Genomic DNA, 18,019 nt, shown 5'->3' on the forward strand with positions numbered 1-18,019 from the left:
ATCAACTGTTTACAAATGTCATGACACAAACAAACGTTTCAATACCGTAAATCACTTTTTGGACTGCGATCACTTTTTGGCACAACATCGGCTCTGATAACATTTAAAGCGCACTGAAAAACCATTCTTTAATGCTAAAAACCCATTATCAATTGTAATTATTTATTTATTAATTTAAATTTCAGATATCGATCTTCATTTTTGTAAACTGGTGAATTAATGATTTTTTAAAGAATTAAAACGACAAAGTTTGGCAATATATTTTTTAAAAAGGATGAATAAAGCAGTAAAATAAAATGAGAAATATATATATATTTTAAAAACTATGATAATTAGATGAACTTTATTTTAAATAAATAAAATTGATTTTCGGTGACACTGGGTGTCATGGTGATGATGACGTGTTTGAGTGCAGGTATAAAAGCAGGAGGAAAAAGTGGAATTCGGGTTTCACGTTTGAGCGCAAACAGGAGCTTTTTCCCACTAGTGCTGTGAAAACTCGGATTTTTCAAGCTACAGCTAACGTTTGAAAATCTTCATAAGGATTTGCAAAATGACTTCTTCAAACTTGAGTCGTGAGACGCACCTGCTCTCCCTTTTCATTGAGGAGGTGTTAGATCAACGCTATGGTGAGTACAGCAGGCTAATATGTCAGAGTGCTAGCAAACAAATACAACTTCGATTTTTGTCTTTTATTGTTTGGAAGTAGGACTTCATGAGTGTTAACATTTAGGATGAGATGTTTCATACTTGAGTAACATCAATTTTAACATGTGCCAGTACGCTATAAAGATGGCGCCATGTTTTTTTTAATTGCTAACGACTTAAGGCGTTGGAGGACGCTGACGTCAGCGCGCGGCCGTTTTTGCATGTAGAGGGTTTGAGTTGACATGTTTGGGCTGCTGGCGCTGAGTTATACGTGAAAGTTTCATAGATTGTGAATGTGTAAAGCTGGAGAAGCTGGAGTTTTAAAAGTTCACAGAGTCGCAGGATGAGTTTGAGATTGAAACAGTGTGTGCCTGCAATAAGGAGGTGGGAGGTTTCTCACCTAAATGTAGCTGCTTTATCCTCAAAATATCGATGCTCAACTAATATGAAGATATTACTCCTTAATGTGAATGCGTATTAAAACCTCAGTGAAAATCCACGCAGCCTTACACCACATGAAAACTTTTACCAGGTGAAAAATGTGAAGGCTTTCATAAACAATGAGTTCTGCTGGGCGCTTCTTACTGTTTGTGTGTGGAAGAGCTTATGATGATGTAAAGCCATGTCTGGACAATTTAAATTCAGGCTTTAATTTGTGTGATCACATGATTAACGTAGACGCACGCTTTGCTTTCTCGTAGCTGATCTGGTGAGTCCAGTCACTGCACCTCAGATGGTCGTCACTAACTTGAGGAACCGTGAACTGAGCAGGAGGCATCTGAACTCCATGCCTCACCTGGTCCTCACTCTTTACCATAACCTGGTGACTGGGTCCAAGGACTTTCCTTGCATACCTTTTAAAGGATGGTTCCACCGGGACCTGGTGACGACACCATTTGTCAATGTGAGGCAGAGCCAGAGAGAGAACACCACTCCTTCTCCTCCTACGGACTCACCAGCTGGCATGATGCTGCCGCCTGCGGGCTCCAGCTCTCATCCACGCTTCCTGACTCCAGTTCTTCCAGAGAAAGCAGATCTTGCTGTGCTGAAGGCAGATCGGAGGAACTGTGTCCGCACCCTGACTGTCGACGGCCTCCCCGTCACCAGAGTCATCTCCACTGTTTACCAAACAGAGGACACTGAGATGAAGAACCGCTGGAGAGTAACAGACTACAGCGCGGACGGCAGAGTTCTCACTTCGGTGCTCTGCCGTTTTCTAAATATGTCGGCAAAGCGTGCTAAGAGGAAGGCGGAGGAAGAGAGCAGCATCCGGAGCCCGACTCAAGCAAGGAAGCGCTTGAGATTATAATATACAGTGAAGCATGTCGAACGTCAGCAAGCCTGAACAAAGTGGTAAGTAGTAAATAGTGCTTAAGGTTGTTTCTAAAAGAATGTCCTAAAATATTTGAAAATCGTCGAGGTTTTAACTTTTATTCTTTCTTTTCTGCCTCTTGTTTCTAAAAGTCAGGCAAAAGAGTCACGCTGCAAAGAAACACCACACAGAAGATTTTCCCTCAGTAAAATGGTGAATATATTCATCTTGTTATGACGTTTGCTCACAATAACCAGGAGTGTTTCTGAAGTGATTCACTCTCATTTGGTGTTATTTGATCCAAAGACAACTGAGGGTCTTCAGAGCAGCGTGAACGGGCGTCATCTGAGAGCAAGACAGTCCTGGCGCCTTTGTGGTTCCCTCCAGGTACTCCAGCTTCATCCCACAGTCCAGAGAGATGCAGTTAGGTTGAATGTGAGTGTGAATGGTTGTCTGTTTCTCTGTGTTAGACTGACCTGTCCAGGTTATACCCCCGCCTCTGGCCCCATAACAGCTGGGATGGCTCCAATGGTTAAGCAGAAGAAATGGATGGAAGGATGATCCAAAGAGAAACATTGAAGGCCCTCTCACAAAAAAAGATAAGAACTCATTTTACACATTGTTGAAACATCCTGAAAGTTATTTGTTGTGTTTAGAAACTGGTTGAACTGTCATTAGAGTTTGTTTCGACTTGTTGTTCATTTCTTATTCGGTTCAGCTGTGTTTCTATGTGTCCTTAGTTCCCATAATCAGCCTCCTGTGTGTAAATATTGTGTCAGTCTCCCTTTGTCCCTTGTCAGAGTGTTAGTCTCCGTCCCCTCGTGTTTCCTTGCCTCAGTAGTTCTGTTTCCTACAGTTTTCCCCCAGTATAGGTTTTGGTTAGACTTTTTCAGTTCCCTTTGTCAGTCTTTGTATTTGGTATTTCCTCATCAGTCTCATCACTTTCCTCTCCAGAAAGAAAACAATAAAAAGACCTGAAGAGACGTCTATGCAAACGCTCTCATTGTGAACGATAAGTATACATCCAACTAATCTGTGACTCTGTCACAGCTCTGATCAGCAATTCTTTCAGGTTTGTCTGTTTTGATGATGTTATTAATTGTTATTATCCTTTATCCAGTTAACTTTCAGAGAGGAGCGGAGGGAGGAGCGAAGCCAGCGTGCTCTGTAAACTGTCATTAAAAAAAAGATAAGTATATATTGATTTTATATTATTATGACAGCTCCTCCTCAGTGAACACTTCCTCTAGTTGCTGAAATCATTTACTAATTTTTTTCTTCCCATTTGTCTTTTGTTTTTCAGAGAAAACAGAGGAGCCAAGGTGACATTAAGACCTAAGACAGGACGGATTGAACCCTTTCTCGTAAAAAGATAAGTATTCACTCTGCTTTTAATCAGAATATTGATAAATATCTAAAATTCTGCTCACCTGGTTGATAAAGTTACTAAAATGATTCCCTCTTTTCTGTCATTTGTCCTTTAGAGAGAAGATGAGGAGAGTGAACGTCAGCAAGAATGAACAAAGTGGTAAGTAGTAAATAGTGTTTAAGGTTGTTTCTAAAATATCCCAAACATTAAAAAACTTGTTGAGGTTTTAACTTTTATTCTTTCTTTTCTGCCTCTTGTTTCTAAATGTCAGGAAAAAGAGCCAAGATGAGAAGAAACACCACACAGAAGATTTTCCCTCAGTAAAATGGTAAATACATTCATCATGTTATGACGTTTGCTCACAATAACCAGGAGTGTTTCTGAAGGGATTCACTCTCATTTGGTGTTATTTGGTGTTTGTCTTTGAAAGGAGAGGAGCAGTAACGACACTGGGAGACAAACAACAGGATGATCCAAAGAGAAACATCAAAGGCCCTCTCACCAGCTTTCATTTATTAAATTTGTCTTTACTGAACGATTTCTGGTGTGTACTTGTGTTGATACTCAGACAACAGCTCGTCTTTCTGTTTGTGCTGGAAGATTCAGGCAAACACATATTACATATATAGATTGTTATATGACACAGTTTCACATTTAGTGCTATATGATAATGATAAGGTCCAGTTTAATGGTATTGCTAGTGTCTAATGAAATGAACACGTGATTTTCAGATCCAGCAAAGTGAATATTTTTCACTGTGGATAAATTACATGGAAACGTTTAATGAGTCATCAGCTATTTCACTACAAAGATGATGTGATTAAAGGTTCTCATACATGCAGGTCAGAAGTTTTGCTCCATCCTGGATGTTAAATGCTGATCAATGTTTACACATATCTGCACATTTCTAACAGCTCATTTCACAGGTCATCAGTCTCCTGACTGCATATGCAGAGTTTTATCATCACGTGTTCATGGCAGACAAACATAATTATGAATTCTTGTTTTAGTTCCATTCAGTCACTCAACATCAGGTGTCTGCTTGTCCTGAGCTGTGAGAACTACAGTGAGTTGCTTTCCTCTTTAGCTTAGTATTAATAAACCAGGTCGTAGGTGGGCACCTGCATCAAGGAGTCAAGAAGCATATTTTATTGTTTAATGGTGAAAACAATGGATTGTTGGTCATTTGTTTAATGGAAAGACTGAAAGTGCGGCCTGGTGTTGACTTACACTTATTCAAGTGACACTTCCTCTGTGGCCCCTCTGCTTTGGGGTGTGCCCCAGGGATCTATCCTTGGGCCATTACTTTTCTCGCTGTATTTACTCCCCCTTGGTGCGATTTTTCGTAAACACGGAGTGTCATTTCATTTGTATGCCGATGACTGTCAGCTTTACTTACCTTTTAGTCATTTGGATACCTCCCCATGTCAATCACTGCTTGACTGTCTTAGCGATATTAAATTATGGATGGCAAATAATTTTTTGAATTTTAATGGTCGCAAAACGGAAGCAATTTTATATGGCCCGCATCGTTCTACTGATTCTCCAGATGTTGATTTTGGTGATTTGACCTCTCATCTGAAAAGTTCAGTCACTAATCTTGGTGTTAAACTTGATTCTGCGCTTACTTTTGAAGGTCATGTAAGTGGGGTGGTAAAATCAGCTTTTTATCACCTCAGACGCCTGTCGAAGGTTAAGCCTTTCCTTTCCAAACCCAATTTGGAAACTCTTATTCATGCTTTTATCACCTCACGTCTGGACTATTGTAATTCCCTTTTAATAGGGGTCGGGTCGGGCACCTTGTCACGCCTGCAGTTAGTGCAAAACGCGGCGGCGCGATTTTTAACCGGTAGTAGGAAATTCGATCACATCACTCCGGTTCTGGCTTCCTTGCATTGGCTTCCCATTGATTTTAGGGTTCGTTTTAAGGTCCTTTTATTGGTTTTTAAATCTTTAAATGGTCTGGCTCCTGTGTACTTAACTGACTTGCTGAAGTCACATGTTCCTCCTCGCTCGCTCCGTTCAGCTGAGCAGCTGCTGCTGTCGGTCCCTAAGTCGCGGCTGAAATGCAGAGGAGACCGTGCCTTTTCAATTGCGGCTCCGATGCTCTGGAATAACCTTCCCCTCCAAATTAGACAAGCGTCATCAGTGCAGGTCTTTAAGTCCAGATTGAAAACCTATTTTTATTCCCTGGCTTTTAACTCTGTAGGAAATTGACACCTTCTTATTATTTTATTGTTTGTAATGATTTTATGGTATTTTTAATTTGGTTGTTGTTTTGATCTGTGTTGTTCAGCACTTTGGTCTGCCTGGTGTGTTCTTAAAGTGCTATACAAATAAACGATGATGATGATGATGATGATGATGAAAGTGATGAAGTACCAACAGATACTAAAAGTCACAGCCTGAAACACGTCAACTGCTTTATTATTTCTAGTTATAAATAAACTGTCAGTTTATGGCCCCTGTGGCTCGATCAGGCCCTTCCGGGATGTGGAGATATTTATTATTTACTATAACTTGTGCTTATGTTGGTTTTTGCTGTGGTTTCGCTACTGTGTTTTTCTCTTTTTGCTTGTTTTTATTTTTCCAGCAGGTGATCAAACAGATTTTTAGTGTCTTCTCTCTCTGTGTCTCTCTTCTCCTATCTTTTTGCTTTCCATCTCCTTCTGTTGAGCATCTTCCCAACTTCTCTTCATCTTTCTCTTTCCCATCCCCAGTCCTGTCCGTTCTGATTGTAATAATTTCAAGGTAAAGAAAAGAAAGAAATAATAAAGAGCTAATACACTTTGACAATCAAGTGGACCAGTGTGGCAAAAGCTGTAATGATCCATTTGGGAAAATAAATCTGTTGGACTGGTAAACTAATATACTATAGTAATACGGTATGAAAAATGGCAAACATGAGAATTCTGCGTGTTTTCCTTCTTATCTGCAGACTAACAGTCCACAGGTTTGGTGCTCAGACTCTGATTTGTTCCCTGGAGATGGAGGAGAGAGAGCACAGAGGACAGCAAGGTGGAGGAGTGAAGGAGAAGGTGGTGCAGCTCAGTGTCCAATCAGGAGTGAGCATCTCTATATATGTATATAGAATATATATATTTCAAGTTTTTGTTTTGAGTTTTTGTTGTTTTTTGTTTTTTAAAGCAAACACTAAAACTGTCACCCACACCTCTGAAGATAAAGATAACTAATCATAAATAAAGGGAATATTATCATGATGAGGACACTATCAGAGGTAGTTCAGGGAACTGTTATAGTTCAGATACCAGAAAAATCGTTTTTCTTTTCTTGTTTTTTTGGCTTAACTTCATGGTAGGCAAAATGAAGAAGAGTGCTAAGTAAGTAAAAGCTGCATGGCAAAACACACACCTTCACTGCAGATGCATGCACAGAAACCAGTATTTTTTGTATCTTAAATATTAACTAGTGTGTGTACAGTAGTCAATATAATGGGATGTGACCTAAAGCAGCGAAAGAAGAGTTCTTACAGCATTTTGCAATATTTAGGATTTTATTGAACACTTTTACCTTTCAACATTTGTAACATTAGTGAGTAATGAAGCATTGCAGAATAATCCTGTGTTTTTGATTATTTATTGTACACTACAAGTAAACAACAATAAGTTAAACATCTGTCACATCTGTCAGAAGCTTGGATACATTTACTCCTACAAGGATTTTACTCTTATGAAATGTAAAAAGAACACTGAAATTATATTTTACAGTTTTTCACATAAACAGTTTTGCTTTGCTTACAGAAACTATAACTTTAATCTCAGCCAAACCGATTTACTCAGGAACAAATAAAATACTAAAAAAAAGCCAAACGATAACATTTTTAAGTTATCTAAGTGACCTATATATGTTTAACCTGAGTAGCGAAAGACTGCGGTGGGTTTGAAAACGATTTGCCGGGAGTCCGGTGTTCTCACGGCTCTAGTGAGCCTAGCCCCCGGCTCGCTATCGAGCTAGTGGGTAACAGACGTCTCCGAAAACGTCGGAGCGCTTTTGAAAATATGTGGTCTTGATAAACTGAGCAGATATTTGAGGTTGACACAGCTACAGTCTCGCCTGAAAATATGTGAAACGTTTATTTTGTGACCCATAAAGAATAATAAGAGTAATACTAAAACTAACTAGCTGCCGCCATTGTTGGAAACTGAGCTGGGCTGCGCTATGAATTCTGGGACACAGCTACTTCTTCTTCTTCGGGGTTTAACGGCAGCTGGCATCCTTGTACATGCAGTGCTGCCATCTTCTGTTTCAGTCCGTTATTACACTCTTAAATCCTGCTACTTATTTCTGCGTCTTTTGGGATCTTACAAAGCTTCAAACAACGCGTCGACTTTTGATAGTCAACGCAATCGTGACTCTTCGAGGGGGAGCCCAAGATGGCGCTCTGAGCAGTCACATATTGCTGAGCTCTGCGAACCTGGCCTTTTTTAAAATATATATTACACACAGTGAACAGAGACTTTATTTACGCCTACGCAATAGTCATCTTTTACGTCTCATTTTGGTATCTATTTGTGAACCAAAATGAGCAAACCCGAGAAGAGAAAGACCGAATCTAAGAAGTTGCATGCTAACAGCGGCTCCGTTAGCAAGCTTGCTAATGTTAGCCAAGCTGCTCAGTCTTCTCTCGCTACTGAGATGCCCGCCGACACTAAAAATACTCTCATCGACTCCATGCACGACTATTTGGAGGCAGTTTCCGAACCGCTTCAGTATTCACGGATGGAAGAAGAGTTTCCCCCTCTCCCTATCACTCCATGTGCCTCTCCCGCTGGTAAGCTAAGAAAAGTTGCGGATACGGAGACATCTACGGTTCTCTCCCAGCTCTCATCACTTACCATGTTGATTAACTCGAGTTCAGACACTTGAAAAAATGGTGAGTGACAACTCCATAGCCATCTCCGAGATGAAAAAAGCTGTCCAAGAGAACACTGAACATATCACAGCTGTTAAGGAGTCATTTGATGCTGTCTGTGCTGAGTTAAATGATATGAAGAGCAGAGTTGTCAGTGTTGAGGCACAGCTCGAAAAATATAAAGCAATCGCTGAAGCACAGGAAAAGCGCATCTCTCACCTGGAGAGCTATTCACGGCGTTGGAATCTGAAGCTCTACGGTCTGACCGAGAGGGACAAGCAGGACGTGCGGCAGGAGGTAATCAAAGTCTGTAGATCAGTCATACCGGAGATGCAAGATAAATTCCCCGACGTCGTTGACACCGTCCACCGCATCGGTCCCAAGAGGTCCAACAACAACCAACCCAGGGGAATCATCATTCAGTTTACATCCAGGATCTACCGCGATGCTGTCTGGCGCGCTGCTAAGAAGTCCACCTACCTGAAACGTAACAACCTAAAGCTGGCTGAGGATCTGTCCCCTGACGACCGCGCCCGAAGAAACAGACTCTGGCCGTCTGTGGAAGCTGCGCGCAAAGAAAACAAGCTGGCGTTCTTCGTAGGAGGTCGTGCGTTCGTGGAGGGAAAAGAGATTTTTCCAGCCCTATAATTTGATCCAAGGTATTTTGAGGTGAAAACTGAAGTATCTTAAGATTAACTTGGTTTCACTGCCGTTCTTTTTTTGTTTGTTTGTTTTTGTTGTTGGACTCATAAAACGATCAGAGTTAAACTGATGCAGTTTATTTGTTATAAGTTTATTGGTCTTCAGTTTGGCTGCAATATTTTTACTGAAAATGTTATGAGCAAGCTGGATAAGCTTCTTTTTATTTTTTTTTATTTTTATTCTTTTTTTGAATAATTAGTTATTTAAATGGAGCAAGAAAATTTCTGTTAAGCTCCCTTTCAATGCTCATATGTGAAGCGTTTATTTATTTTATTTTATTTATTTATTTATTTTTACCACATTGGTTTTATTGTTTTAGGCTATTGTATTCCTATTATTATTCAAGTTCACAATTTCCTTACTCAGGGGTTGCAGTTCTCATCTTATATAGGACTCTCTTAAGTGACCAGGTTCCCAATTCAACTGTTCTTCATTTACTTGGTCTAAGCTTTTTCTTATTTGTCACTTTTAATTTTTGTTACTATCATTATGTCTCTGTCTGTTATTTCTTTAAATGCAAGAGGTTTAAGAAACAATGTTAAACGTAAGGCTATTTTTTTGTTTTGCAAGCAGTTCAATTCAGATTTCTGTTTTATACAAGAGTCTCACTCAACAGAACAAGAAAAAACATTTTGGAGATCGCAATGGGGAGATGATCTGTGGATGTCCCATGGTACAGAGCATGCTGCTGGTGTCTGCATACTTAAAGGAAGATTTAATGGTAAAATCTTGAATTCTGACATAGATAAAGATGGTCATTACATTTTTCTAATAGTTGAGGCTGCACACTCTATCTATATTTTAGTCAATGTGTATGGTTTTAACTGTCAGAGGGAGAATAAACTATATTTTGATAGGTTGGAGGAGCGCCTACTGCGCTGGTTATCTAAATATCCCAATTCTTTTATTATTTTTGGTGGAGACTTTAATACAGTGTTTAACAGCTATTTGGACAGATGGCCTTCTAGAAGTTTAGACTCTAACTCATTCATAAGACTGTTTGCACAAAGATTCAACTTAGTCGATTCTTGGAGGGATTCTCATTCGTCTCAGATAGCTTATACATGGTGTAATAAGACTCAAACCAGACACTCACGTATCGATTTTTGGCTTATCTTATAAGATTTAGAAAAAGTTAAAACGGATATTTATCCTACACCACTCTCAGACCACAAAATGGTTAGCTTATCGATCCCGTTGTCATCCTCCCTAATCACTAAAACCTCTTACTGGAAGTTAAATAGTACCATTCTTGAGCATAAAGAAGTGATTTGTGAAGTTCAGAGATTCATTAAACTTTATTGGAGTAAAGCTCTCACAAATAATACATTTTGTAGTAACTGGGAACTTTTGAAATATGAAATTGGAAAATTCTTTAGAAAATATAGCAGTGATTTAGCAAAAAAAAGAAGATCTGATGAGACGCAAGTGATACAAAAGATCACATGCCTTACTTCCAAACCAATAGACACCCTCAGTGAATCTGATAAGATAGAACTGGTTGACCTGCAGCACAGGTTAGATGAGCATAGCAAATAGCACATAGCAAAATATTGTTCAAACTTTTATTGCAAACTTTATTCTTCTAGTTATTGCCCTGAAGGTTGTCTGACTTTTTTAAAAATTCTTTAGACAAAATTACTCAGCTGAATGAGGAGGATAGTCAGCTTTGCGACAGATCAATTTCTTTGATTGAGGTTGCAGATGCTATAAAACATCTAAAGATTAACAAATCACCTGGAACTGACGGCCTTACTGCCGAGTTTTACAAACAGTTCGCTGACAGTTTAGCCCCGTTTCTTTTAGAAGTTTTTAAGAAAAGTATGGATAGAGGTGCACTCCCTCCCACTTTATGTCAAGGTTTGATCACCCTCATTCCAAAACCAGGAAAGGATCCTTTGCTCTTAGACAATTGGCGACCAATCTCATTACTGAATAATGATTATAAGATATTGGCACAAATTCTGGCTAATAGAATGAAACCTGTATTAGATCAAGTTATTGATGAGAGTCAGTCTGGTTTCATGCAGAATCGTCATATCTCAAACAACATAAGATTAATTTTAGACATAATAGATTACCCAGAACTTGTACAGGATGATAGTCTTATTCTTTTTTTAGATTTCTACAAGGCTGTTTTGGAGGAAGGTTGGTTCAGGGTTTCAGTAGTCGTCATCATGGGCTCATCCGATTAGAATGAAAATAAGCAGTCATTAATCTTTGCAGGTTTTGTTGTTTTATTGTATAACGGATAAAGGAAAGAAAGACACACATGGACTGCTCTCTCTCAGCTGCCGCCCCATGTGGGAGTGAAGAAAGAGTGAGGGGTAGGTGAGTGCAGTCCTTATATAACGAGTGACAGGTGAGTGCAATTAAGGCGAAGCACCACACCCAATCAAAGGTGAGGAAAAGAAACAAGGTGCATCTGGTGAAGTGAATGTGCTGAAAGGTGAGCCTTTACAACAGCCGCCCCCATATTTCTACTGAGAAATATGTTCAAAGGATTAGAGATGCTCTTTTTCACAAAGCGGGGGCAGAGGAATCAGACATGCTACAGGTCTAATATAGGTTCAGGGGGTTGACCTAGAGATCGACAATGCAGGCTAGACAGTTCAGGGGGCCGACCATGTAACCAGCGGTGACGGCAAAGCAGGTCCAAATGCCAACCGCGTGGGATGCAGCGGCAGGCCCAGACCTGCAGACCGTTGGGCAGTTTTGCAGGTGCTGGGGGCAATGTACGGGGCTTGGCAGAGGCAGGACCAGGTGATGCAGGAGCAGGCAGCGCCCTGACCACTGGCGGAATGGCAGCCACAGGCGGTGGAACTGGTGATAGTGGCACTGCCGGTGACGACATAGGTACTGCTGATGGTCGAGTATGAGGTGGCTGAATGAATTCAGAGCCATCAGCGGACACAAGGATGTGCTGGAGCGGTTCTCCTGAACCTGAACTGGAAGATGTGAACAAACATTGGGCATGCGTGGAACTGCTCAGGGGTTGGAAGTCTGTGATTGGACCTTGGAGTGTCCATCCTAAGCGGGTTTTGACTGCTGCAGGAGATCCAAATGGTCCATGTCTAACTGGTGCAATAGGCGTAATAAGGTGGGTATGATCAGAGCCTATGAGCAGTAGTGGAGCTGCTTTGTTAATGAAGGTTAATGGGATACCTTGAAGATGCTTGTATCTCCGTTGAAGAGAGGATACGGGGTAGGTGTGGTCTGAAAGTGCTAAGTGACTTGTAGCGAAGGCATTATTAATTGTGTAAGTTTTCTCTGGATGTGCGATGGGAGAAATCTGGAAACTTACAGTTTCAGTTCTAGGTCTCTGATTCACCTCACATAGGATCTGTAGATGTCTTTCCATGCAGGTGGCACATGCTTTCCTCAGATCACACTTCGCAGCCTGATGAGTTCTAGCACAACGCCAGCACCGTTTGTTTCTCCTTATCCAGTTTATTTTCTCATCCTTTGTCTTGTTAATGAACTCGGGGCACTTGCTAATGTGGTGTTCAGGTGAGCAGCAATATGCACATCTTGCCTTAGTCATTATGATGGGTTGTGCTGCCTGTACAGGATCGGATGCATTTGTCCCATGTAATATTGTTGTGAGTGGAGAGGTGTACTTATGGGCAGGTCGTGGCTGGTTAAAGGATGAAACAGGACTGTCCTTTCTTGGTTGACACTTGAATTCAATTTGCAACCAGGATGAGAACAAAGGTAAGTCATACATCGTATCTCCTTGTTCCCTGTAAATATGCCGTTTGAAGCGACCGGAATGCTCTGCGGGCAACTTTTCAAGTAGGCGATCGACATGGGAGCCACAATTTAGTTCTGTCCGTCCTTGATCACCCATAGTGCTAAGCAAACCAACTAAAGCTTGTACACGAAGAGCAAAATTATCAAGACTCTGACCATCACCTGCTCTGATAGGAGGAAGCTCCAGTATATTCCGTAGCTCTTTCAATGCTAGCTGTCTTGGTTGCCCATAACGCTCATCAAGAGCTTTGATGGCTTGAGTGTATGGGTCAGGAGCATAGGAAAAGGAAATAGCTAACCGTTTAGCTTGGTCTACTTTCAGATGATCAAGAAGGACATGATATTTGAAATGCTCTGTCTCATGAGGGTCAAGCAGGTTAGTAAGGGCCATTCGTAACAGCCTATACTGGATCTCATCTTCTCTGGTAAGGTCTGGGAAAGAAGGACCCTCAAGCTTATACACATGTGTTCTAGTGCTAACAGGGTGACTAGAACTAGCAGTAATGGGTACCGAAGGTTTTTGTGCATGCAAACCATCAGATGTAGCTGGTTGCTGCTTTAAAGGAGGGTGCTGCCTTGGTTCTGGAATGCAAACGAGAGGTTGAGCTGGGTCTTCATCTAGAGGAACAGCAGGTTGAACACATGAAATCTGGTGGGGACCTTGCAGTGGTGTGGCCAGGAAATTAAAAGGAGTCTCATCTGGTGTAGGAAAAACTGGTCTAGGCAAACCACTTGAAGGAACTGCAGCATCTAATATTGTTGAATTAGGGAAAGAAGGGCTAGCAGCCAGAACTGCACCAGAGTGACGGCTAACCTGGGGGGGCTGAGAGTGTGATTGACATGTTGCTGGATCAATCACTGGGAACTGCTCATGTTGCTGATGTGTTTGGGGAATGGCTTGTAAACCGCAAACAGAGGATTTGCTTTCATCAGAGACAGTGTGAATTGAAGATCTGGAGGAACTGTGAGAATGGGGAGGAGATAACTGAATCATGAATTGCCTAATCTCCCTCATTGTCATCAGGAGTTCCCTCATCACCTCATCTTGATTGGTGGGTAAAGGAGCAGGGGATGTCTCTGGTTGTCTTTCTGACTCTCCGACAGGATCCTGCAGCCCATGTGTGTCTTTGTCACTATGTTGGCATTCTGTTTGACTCTCTGTATCACATCGAGCACTTCTACTTCCAGGATACTGAACGTCATACTGCTGCAGGTGGGCAGGAGGTCGACTATCACGACCAGAATGTCTCAAATCTTCAGTCAATGGCTGCTGTGAATCCATGACGCTAACGCTACTCCGGCTCGGAGGACCATGTTTTGGAGGAAGGTTGGTTCAGGGTTTCAGTAGTCGTCATCATGGGCTCATCCGATTAGAATGAAAATAAGCAGTCATTAATCTTTGCAGGTTTTGTTGTTTTATTGTATAACGGATAAAGGAAAGAAAGACACACATGGACTGCTCTCTCTCAGCTGCCGCCCCATGTGGGAGTGAAGAAAGAGTGAGGGGTAGGTGAGTGCAGTCCTTATATAACGAGTGACAGGTGAGTGCAATTAAGGCGAAGCACCACACCCAATCAAAGGTGAGGAAAAGAAACAAGGTGCATCTGGTGAAGTGAATGTGCTGAAAGGTGAGCCTTTACAACAAAGGCGTTCGACTCCTTAGAGCATGAGTTTATTTTTACTGCTTTAAATAAATTTGGGTTTGGTCAGTCCTTCTGTAATGCCGTTCGGACACTGTATTCCAATAGTAACAGCTCCATAATGCTTGCCACTGGTATTTCCCCAAGATTCTCTCTAAAGCGTGGAGTGAGGCAGGGTTGCCCCCTATCCGTATATTTATTCCTTCTTTCTGTGCAACTCCTTAATTCACACATTAAACTCAGTTCTTTAAAAGGCCTGGTCATTGCTAACAGAGAAATACTCATAAGTCAGCTGGCAGACGATACAGCTCTCTTCCTCAGAGACGCCTCGCAAGTTTCAGTGGCCATTAACAATATACAGCCATTCTCTAAAGCCTCCGGACTTTCACTCAACCTGCATAAATGTGAACTTTTACCAGTTAAAAGTTGTTTAGCAACTTCAATTCATGGAATACCTGTAAGAAACTCTGTAAGATACCTTGGAATTCAAATAATAAAAAATGAGCAATCCAGATGCTCCACAAACTTCATTCCTATTATAGATAAATCCCAAAAAATCTTTAATCATTGGCTACAGCGAGACCTGTCATTGAAGGGTAGAGTTCTGCTATCGAAGGCTGAAGGTATCTCCCGTCTAACCTATGCTGCCCAGTCACTACATGTTGATAATACAACCTGTAAGTCAATTAACAAATTATTATACAATTTTTTATGGAAAAATAAAACTCACTACTTGCGTAAATCAGTAGCTTTAAATTCATATGATAAAGGAGGTATAAATTTTATTGATTTCGGTGCTCTTAACAACACCTTTAAAATAAACTGGATTAAAAAGTATTTAAGAAATCCCACTTCTATCTGGAACTTTATCTCACATCATGTGTTCTCTCATTTAGACGGCCTTAACTTCCTACTGCTCTGCAATTACAGTATTCCAAAAATACCACTGAAACTTTCTCACTTTCATCAACAAATTCTTTTGGCATGGGCGCTGATTTACAAACACAATTTCTCTCCACAAAACTGTTTTATTTGGAATAACTGCAATATTATTTATAAAAATAAAACTCTTTTTTTTAAATAACTGGTTTAATAATGGAATAATCTTGGTTAGTCAGTTATATAGAGAAGATGGACTCTTATATAATTACTCTGAGTTCCTCAGGAGATGTACCGATAACGCCTAAAGAATTCTCAATAGTGTTCGATGCCATCCCATCTGGTCTGTCCATGTTACACAGATGCTCCCACAGTGCTCCACTACAGGTCACTCCCCCGGATGTGTTACATTCTTCTCTTGGCAATGTTTGCTCTTCCTCTCATAAGTCTATAAATACCAAAATAAGATCTCTCTTTCAGGATGCAATGGTCTCTGTTCCATCAGCCATATTTTATTGGGCCAATTTTGTAACAGATATTGAATGGAAAAAAGTTTGGACTTGACCACAAAGGTTTTTCTTAACAAACAAAATTAAAGAGATTTCCTTTAAGTTGATTCATAAGTTTTACCCTACCAAACAATATTTGTCCAAATTTATGGCTGAAATAAATGTACATTGTACCTTCTGTCAAGAGCAACCTGAAACAGTTTCTCATCTGTTTTGGTCATGTAAATTTACGTGTAAATTCTGGAAGGATTTCCACAAGTTTATTACTGACTCTGTTCTCCCTAATCTTCAACTATACTATAAGGATGTTATCTTTGGCTATTATAATTTTAAAGACAAGGACAATGATGCTTTCTTCTTTATAAATTTGGTTTTATTTTTGGCAAAATTTCATATACACAAAAGCAAAGTCCTCGGCAGAAAGCCTGAACTTCTTGGATTAAAAATGGAACTTGCACAATATATAAGGACAATCTCCTCATCAAAAAACACTAAGGCTCTCAAGACTGTTAACATCTATATCCGATTGAAACTGCTAACTTGATTTTGGCTCTTGCAAACTTTTGTTTATTTATGTTCCCCTTAATTTATTTTATTTTTTGTACTCACTTTTGTCTCACTGTCCTTGTCACTCTTTCTGTTCCTCATTGTACTACCACAATGTCATCTTTTATGTGATCCCTGTTTTACTTGACTGTATGTTTAAAATGTGATAAATAAAGTTTAAAAAAAAAAATCGTGACTCTTCAACTAATCGTGGCAGCTCTAATTACAGATATCATCTTTCACTTGTGTATTTTAATGTGTTTCAGAACAATATTTCTGTTGTGCAGACTTACGGTTGGTAAACAGCAAATATCCAAGTCATTCAAAATAACATCTGTCATGTAGCTCCTGACTCCCTAAGAGTCAAAAGCTTTACAGTATTTTTTGAAGACATACAAACGTTTATTTTCAAACTAATAACTGAGTTACAGGGTCAAAAATAAAAAATTAACCGTCAGTACTTTTGTTGTTCTTTTTGACAAATTCCTGTTAAATGTATTGGACCCTCTGTTTTTAGGTTTTATTTTATTTTTCATCTTGACTTCATTGGAAATGCTAGCAAGAAGTCAGTTCAACAGATGTAACTTATAGTGAGATTGGAGGCGGTGCAGTATTAATATCAGAATCCCTTAGTTTTGATTATTAATCCTCTGGCTGACCCCATATTGCATTTTTCATCTTAAAATGATGCACAGTCTTTATGTGAAATGCACTGTCTTCTTGATATTTATCAACCCATCAGTTTGTATTTCTGTGTGTTAATAAAGTTCCAACTTTTGTATTGTAACATTTTTGTGTTTTTCTTTCTTTAGTTTTTCAGACAACTCAAACTTTTAAACACTTGTAATGAGGTGTGTGTGTGTGTGTGTGTGTGTGTGTGTGTGTGTGTGTGTGTGTGTGTAAGAAGTACCACTTTAACAACTTCATTAATATTGTTTTGTATCATAGTAATAAAGGTTAGTTTTAATGTCTGTATCCCCTCCTTATTTAATCTGAGATGTTCTTTTCTAAAAACCTCAGGATTGTGCAAGTACTTGTTGAGTTTAGAAGGTAAGTGGAACACTAAACAGAAAAGAAAAGAGACAGAGATGTGTGTTTTCTGTTAATACCATAATTGCAGTCATCTTAAACAAACACATGACATTTCTTTGGCACGATTGCTTTTTCACTGATTTGAAACTTTAATGTGTGGTACAACAATTCTTCTAGTTAAATAGAAAAAAAAATACATTGTGTCAAGTTCCCTGGTTAAATGGGCTGTCTGTGTAAAAAGCATAAATGGCTGTTTGTCTTGGTGTATTGGTCTTTTGCCGGCATGGCAAACTAGATCAATCTGCTGGGACATCTGATTTGAGGACAATCACTTGCTTTTCCAAAGGACACTGACAACCAGACATTAGATGCCACAGCCCTGGCCCACGGTATCCCCCCCCCCTCCCCCCCCATGCATGCGGTGGGCCTTCTGTAGTAAGAGAGCAGCTTAATGAAGGTGACAAGGTGAAAACAGGATGATTGATGTGCCGGTGCTGTGAGGGCATGTGTAACACCACCTACCCAAGTGTTGAATATAAGGAGGCTTTGAAGAATCTACAATAATTGTGTGTTGTTTGTACATGTGTGATGTTTTCAGGGTTTTTTAAATAAAAATCAGCTTTCTTTTTAATTGCTATTAACTGACAGTCAGATAACCAGCTTTTAAAAACATATTCATAAACACTTTGCAGTCAACAAAATTTGCACAGAGGTTATAGATGAAATAAAAGTATCACGTGTGTTCTAGGTGTGTTT

At 40.0% G+C, this 18,019-nt stretch overlaps 2 protein-coding genes across 4 annotated transcripts; both read left to right on the top strand.

Moving 5' to 3' along the window:
• Positions 1 to 479: 479 nt before the first annotated feature.
• On the top strand, positions 480 to 3,631 carry LOC147313641 (uncharacterized). 2 transcript variants are annotated; one of them, XM_086263319.1, is made up of 6 exons: positions 480 to 629; positions 1,350 to 2,001; positions 2,113 to 2,347; positions 2,431 to 3,336; positions 3,449 to 3,488; positions 3,601 to 3,628. In XM_086263319.1, exons 1-2 carry the CDS (start codon positions 554 to 556, stop codon positions 1,955 to 1,957), a joined length of 684 nt encoding a protein of 227 aa, XP_086119445.1. In that variant the 5' UTR covers positions 480 to 553; the 3' UTR covers positions 1,958 to 2,001; positions 2,113 to 2,347; positions 2,431 to 3,336; positions 3,449 to 3,488; positions 3,601 to 3,628. The 2 variants fall into 2 exon arrangements, with proteins under 2 accessions (XP_086119445.1, XP_086119444.1); XM_086263318.1 differs by having other exon boundaries at positions 2,431 to 3,488; positions 3,601 to 3,631.
• A 4,093-nt stretch (positions 3,632 to 7,724) lies between these two features.
• Positions 7,725 to 13,980, top strand: LOC147313642 (uncharacterized). Of its 2 annotated transcripts, none has more exons than XM_086263321.1 (2): positions 7,725 to 8,861; positions 13,846 to 13,980. In XM_086263321.1, exon 1 carries the CDS (start codon positions 8,221 to 8,223, stop codon positions 8,848 to 8,850), a length of 630 nt encoding a protein of 209 aa, XP_086119447.1. In that variant the 5' UTR covers positions 7,725 to 8,220; the 3' UTR covers positions 8,851 to 8,861; positions 13,846 to 13,980. The 2 variants fall into 2 exon arrangements, with proteins under 2 accessions (XP_086119447.1, XP_086119448.1); XM_086263322.1 differs by lacking the exon at positions 13,846 to 13,980 and adding an exon at positions 9,521 to 10,694.
• Positions 13,981 to 18,019: the final 4,039 nt, after the last annotated feature.

The sequence above is a fragment of the Aulonocara sp. 'chitande type north' Nkhata Bay genome, linkage group LG15 (genome assembly GCF_057382095.1).
Source record: "Aulonocara sp. 'chitande type north' Nkhata Bay isolate Kocher_YH1m ecotype deep benthic linkage group LG15, A_spYH_male_GT1.1, whole genome shotgun sequence".
In the NCBI taxonomy this organism is placed as follows: domain Eukaryota; kingdom Metazoa; phylum Chordata; class Actinopteri; order Cichliformes; family Cichlidae; genus Aulonocara; species Aulonocara sp. 'chitande type north' Nkhata Bay.